The sequence below is a fragment of the Chiloscyllium plagiosum genome, chromosome 26 (genome assembly GCF_004010195.1).
Source record: "Chiloscyllium plagiosum isolate BGI_BamShark_2017 chromosome 26, ASM401019v2, whole genome shotgun sequence".
Classification (NCBI taxonomy): domain Eukaryota; kingdom Metazoa; phylum Chordata; class Chondrichthyes; order Orectolobiformes; family Hemiscylliidae; genus Chiloscyllium; species Chiloscyllium plagiosum.
Window position 1 is genome coordinate 24894242 of NC_057735.1, and position 6124 is coordinate 24900365.

Sequence of the window (6124 nt, forward strand, 5' to 3'; positions counted from 1 at the left end):
GTGGGGGTTGTGAGTGTGAGAAAGTGTGTGTGTGTGTGTAGTGAGTGCAGAGTGTCTTAAGTCTGTGAGGGGGTGCACGTGTGAGTGTGTGTGTCTTTAAGGGTGTGTGTGGGTGTCTGTGTGCGCGTCTGCGTGTACCTGTGTCCGTGTGTATGTGAGAGTGTGTGTATGTAGGAATATGTGTGTGTGTGCAGTGCAATGGTGATCACCTGTAATGTGACAAGAACCCAAGGTCCCGGTTGAGGCCCTCCCTATGGGTACTGAACTTAGCTATCAGCCTCTGCTCGGCCACTTTCCTCTGCTGCCTGTCCCGAAGTCCACCTTGGAAGATGGTCACCCGAAGGCCCCAGACTGAATATCCTGACCACTGTGGACCTAAACACTTATTTTCAAACCTTACCACACCCTTTACCTTTTGTTCTGCGTCATCTGTGATCTCTAATCTTTCTCACCCTATAAACCTGATCTTTCCTTCCTCCACTTTCACCTACCCACCTATTTTCTCTATAAAACTCCTCACTTTTGCACGTTTCTTCGGTGCCTCGTATTGGTCTCTAAACGTTAATTCCGCTTCTTTCTCCAGATGCTCGCCGCGACCTCCTGAATGTATCCAGCACCTTCTGATTTTTTTTCCCCCCAACGTTTTGGGTCAACGTTCAGCAGAGCTGGCGATCCTTTATTTCATTCAAAAGGATGGTATCAAAATTGGGATTTGTCCAACGGAGAATTTTTTAAAAAAAGTTTCAGGTTTTCGAAATCCCCAATTCAATTTCAGGTTCTTGGGTTTATCTAAACGTTAGATTAACTCGGCTGTGCTGGCAGCATGGAACAAGACAGTGTTACTTTGCAGATTAGGAGGAAAAGCAAATAAAACGATGATCTGTCAACACTGATAGCTGAGCAATCTAATCTCTTCATTTTATATTTAAATAAAATTCAGGGTTGTTGTGTGACCGAGCTGCTAGGATCAATGCTTGTTCTGTGGACATCTGCCTGTCAATCAGCCGGCGGCGTCGCCAAGGAGACAGGCCACCTGTGAACATCAAGGCTCCCGATTGGTGGCTCGGTTCACGGTTCCGCCCCGGCCAATGAGAGGGCAGCGTCGGCCCCGGACGCCAACATGGCGGCGGCAGCAGCAGCAGCAGCGTTTAGAAATTGTTTGAGATTTTAACCTTTCCGACCGGGGCGCGCCCGTCCTTCTGCACGGTATTTATTTTTCCTTTTAAAAAAAAACACCCGAAAATTCCGTCAGCGCTCCGGTACTGTCAGGGGAAGGAAAGGAAAGGAAGGGAAGGGGAGGTGATGGCGAGCGACAGCAGGAGGCAGTTCTGGAAGCGGAACACCAAGGTTCCCGGAAGGTTCGTGCAAGCGCTCACTGACTCCGGGGCAACCACAACTCGCTGCTAATTTCTTTCCTTGTTGGCCTCCTTTTATTCTTTCCTGTTTTGCTGTTTTTTGAGATTGCAGGGGTTGTCAGTTTGATTTCATGTTTTTAAACACAAAAAAAATCCCATCTGTATCCCAGCTTTAGCAAAGTGAGCATCTGTTTGATGCACTCACACGGAAATGTATTGTCAACTTTACTCAACCACACAAACACATTCTAGCTAGATTCGTTTCCTTGCTGATCAACATTTCTTGCTAATGCCCTCTCCCATTGAAAATAATTACTGTACAGATTGATGTGATCGAAATCTATGTGAAAGTACTCTTGTCATAAACAGTAGTAGTGTGACTTGAGTGCCCAGTTTTACTTCCTTGTCCTTAACCATGTTGGTTTTCATCTTATTGGGTTAAATTTAGCGTGTAACTTTTGAAATAGCTGATTCAATATTTGACATGTATGAAATGATAAATAGTTTATGCACCTCTTCATAGAAAAAGAGTATCACGCTTGGGTCAAAAAACAAAAGTATATAAACATAGGCCATGTCACCTTAACCAATCAGTCTAATAGTACTTTCCTGCTTGCTCAGCATCCCTTGGCAGATTCATCTGTTTCAATGAAATAGCTAAATCCTTGTTAAAATTACACAAGGGTTTCCACCATAACATATTTTAGAAATACTGTCATATTCTGACTATCTTCATGAATTTTCTTTTTACCTCTTTAATGCTCTTAGTAGAATGTTTATTTGTGCATTTGTGTATTCCTAATTGTTTTGTAATTAACCATGTTGATTTTAATTTGTTCTATTATCACCTGTCATGCACATGTAGAATGTGTCACCTATGACTTGTGACTTTGTACTCATTCCCCTGTGTATTATTTTTAATATTGAAAGATGATCCATGAAAACTTTATTCTTTTACAAAACTGTTCCCTGAAACAGTTATAGCTGTTGTTAAAATATTATATAACTGAATGTTATTAAACAATGCATTTTAAGGATCAGATTCCAAACTCTAACATGGCGTACAATCTGCAACAGATGGCAATTTGTGATCTTGGAAAACTTATCAAAATGTTCAACATCAGAAGCCTAATAATGTACTTTCAGTCAGTTGAAATTTTTTCAAGTAATCTGATCTGTCAATTTCAATGAATTTGAATAAATGAAATAGAAAGTCAACTTAACAAACTTAAAATTCTTTTTCATTTTTGTTTACTTTTAATATTGGTTGTTTTCTATAAATATGTCTCAGTTATAGGGTGTATATAGGGTGAAGATAACAGGCCCCAGGTCACATGAAACTTCCCTGAGTTCTGATGCTCCAGCTGCATATGAATAATGTCTGCTGTTGAAACTATCAGTGTCACTTTTGCATAATATCTTGCCCAGAAGAAATTTTTTTATGCTACATTAATTGAATGATTTTTGTTGATAATTTGGGTGACTATTGAGACATCTAGCAAATTAATTGGTAATGAGTTTTGTAACTTCCAAAAATTTCCAAAGCTAGCTTTAATTGGAAACGTTTTGGCATGAAGACATCTATTTTTCAGCTTGGCAAAAAACCTTACTTAGTCAGAAGCTGTAACTAAGCTGTCTTAGTTATGTTATGATAAGGTGAAAATTGCAGAATTGTTTTGTTTTATTAATATGACACTAGCAATATGTGAAATGTCTAGACTTGTTCCTTGACTGATCTTTTTCCTTTTTATGTATGCTTGTTGATTCTTTTCTTTCAATTGACAAAGGCAGAAGTTCTATTCAGCTTCTTGGATGGCTTCCATCTTCTATTTTAGCAGTATTTATGTTTTTAGTTAATGGGGACACTGAAATATTGCGTCTTTGCATGGATTTTTTGGCCTCTGCCTAGTTAGTTGCACTAACTAGGCAGAGGCTAAAACTCTGCACTATTCATGCTGAACTTTGGATTGCCAAGTAGTTGCTTTGAAGTAGAGGTATTTATTTTATAGAGCTCTCATCTAGCATAATGTGCCCCACTTTTCATTGTGGAAACAAACAGTTTGATTTTTTTTGTTGCCGTTAAGTTTTTGTCTAACCTTCATAAAATGACATAAATATCTCAAATAGTGGGTGTTCAACTTCAAGCTACTTTAGAAGGTGAATTTGTCTGCACATCCACAGTATGTACAGTCTAGCTTTTTCTCCCATGTTGAGTTTGATTGAAGCTTATAGTGGTATACGTACTGCGGTGTAGTGGTAAGCTTCTTAATCCTGGGAAAGTTTAAGATTCAGTCATTCCAACTATACTTAATCTTACTGCTATAATTGTGGATCTGAGATCTTGCATGCTGCAACCAGTGAACTGTGGGTAATTAGGAATTGTAAGTAAATGGAGAAAATACAGGCCATTGTCTCAAGCTGTCCACAATAACAGTTGCAGGTGAGTTTAATACAAATAAACAGTACTTTTGGGTATGATTATACTTCACCTTTTGGCGACAAGTTGTCATTAGATTTCAGTTATCTATTGAGATTGAGCCTACTAGGGAACTGACTTGCTTGTAACACGCGTTGTTTCCTCCTGTATCAGAGAAGAATATTTATTTCCAAGATTTCATTAATTTAAAGGATAGTCAAGTGCTTGCATGTATCAATGACTCATTATTTTTAAAGCCAGGACTTTGGTAATTTATTTTTCCTTCTGCATATTTAGAATTTAAGGAGCTTATTTATTTAAGGTTTTAGTGAAGATCTGAACCTCTAGTTGTGGTTGAAGTTGTTGATTGGTTCACCAAGCTGGTTGATTTTCTTGCAAACATTTCATCTCCCTCCTGGGTGACATCTTCAGTGCTGTGTAGCCTCTGGATAAAGTGCTGTTGTTGTGAAAAAAAGTTACAGAAAACCCAGCACCAGAATATATGAACATCAGCTTGCAAAAAAACGACACGACCGGTCCTTGCTCATATCAATACGCACTGACAGTGAAGGACACCAGTTGAGTTGGGGACAATTTGTGATACTGGGACAGACTCAACAAAGAAAAGCTTGGGAATTCCTGGAGGCCTGGTATTCATCCACTGGTTCCATAAACAAATATTGAAATAGACCTATCTACAGACTACTACAGTACAAAACCCGAAGTATATCCACCCACCACAACAGACAGAACCATACAAGTTTGGGGCAGGTCACAATGACAGTGCTTCACCCGGAGGTTACACAGCACTGAAGATGTCACCCAGTAAGGAGACAAAAATTGTTTGTAGTACAAATCAGTAAAATCTGAGATGCTAATAGCAATGTTAGGAATATTAATAATCCATATTACTGACTGGAATAGATCACTTGACACATGAGAGAAAAGAGTTTAAAGCTGTGCTTTGCATGCATATGTGTATGGTCACTTTTTTCATGGGCAATTTTGCTATTAAAACTGCAATCTCTACAGCAAGTTCTGGAATAATAATTAAATTGCTACATGGAGACGTATTTGCTAACAATTTCCTTAGTAACGTTTCCTATTTGTCCTCTTGCTTGATAAACCTCATTTTCCCATAGCCTTTAAATGATGTTCCTAAAGGAAATCAAAAGGAAGAATTATTTTCAGGACCCCAAGTGACATGTTAACCACGTGGAGCTTTCAATTGTAGAGTTCTTGGCGGTTGCTTATGTGACGAGGGGAGGCTTCACCATTAACCCAATTAAGTTTACCTCATCACGACTTGATACTGCACACCCACAGGTTGAGAATATATGTATTTCTTTTTATTAAGAAATAGGATTTCACTGCTTCTAGAAATGCACAGCAGTGACATAATTGTTTAAGTAGAGAGATTGAGTATGAATATTATGTGATCAAATAGTTAAGAAGGAAATGCTTTAAATCAAATTCTGACTTTTATTGTAGCTACAAATGGCGGTGTTTCATGGTTGATGTAACGGAGAGTAAAAGGTTTTAGATTTAGATTAGATTAGATTCCCTACAGTGTGGAAACAGACCCTTCGAACCAACCAGTCCACACCGACACTCCGAAGAGTAACCCACCCAGACCCATTTCCCTCTGACTAATGCACCTAACACTGTGAACAATTTAGCATGACCAATTCACCTGACCTGCACATCTTTGGAATGTGGGAGGAAACCAGAGCACCTGGAGGAAACCCACGGAGACACGGAGAATGTGCAAACTCCACACAGAGTTTGCCCAAGGCTGGAATCGAACCTGGGACCCTGGGGCTGTGAGGCAACAGTGCTAACCACTGGCCACCGTGCCACCCCTAGGCCAATAAAAATGTTCCTTCAATAATTGAAGTCCAGAGGAAGAAAAAGTTTAGAAGAGGCAATGTTCAGTACAACAAAAGAAGAGAAAGAATACGCAATTTCAAGTCTTTAGGTGACTTGAGGTATTAATTATTTTCATTCTGGAGGTGTGAGCTTTCCTGAACAACTTCTCTTTCCAATCCTTCCACTTCCTCCAAACGAAAGGAGTAGCCATGGGCACCCGCATGGGCCCCAGCTATGCCTGCCTCTTTGTAGGATATGTGGAACAGTCCATCTTCCGCAGCTACACTGGCACCACCCCCCACCTTTTCCTCCGCTACATCGATAACTGTATCGGCGCTGCCTCGTGCTCCCACGAGGAGGTTGAACAGTTCATCCACTTTACCAACACCTTCCAACCCGACCTCAAATTCACCTGGACCGTCTCAGACTCCTCCCTCCCCTTCCCAGACCTTTCCATTTCTATCTCGGGTGACCGAATCAACAC

The 6124-nt window shown here is 40.2% G+C and overlaps 1 protein-coding gene across 3 annotated transcripts in view; it reads left to right on the plus strand.

Moving 5' to 3' along the window:
* The first annotated feature begins 1032 nt into the window (after positions 1-1032).
* Positions 1033-6124, plus strand: part of tbc1d22b (TBC1 domain family, member 22B) — a 308460-nt gene continuing 303368 nt past the window's right edge. The window contains exon 1 of one of the 3 annotated variants that reach the window (XM_043716742.1): positions 1033-1206. Coding sequence is in view for 2 of the 3 variants with exons in the window: in XM_043716741.1 (XP_043572676.1) it covers positions 1303-1358 (56 nt within the window). In the remaining variant the exon portion in view is untranslated. Of the gene's footprint in view, positions 1359-6124 lie in introns of all 3 variants that reach the window. The other 2 variants (XM_043716741.1, XM_043716743.1) reach the window with 2 other exon arrangements.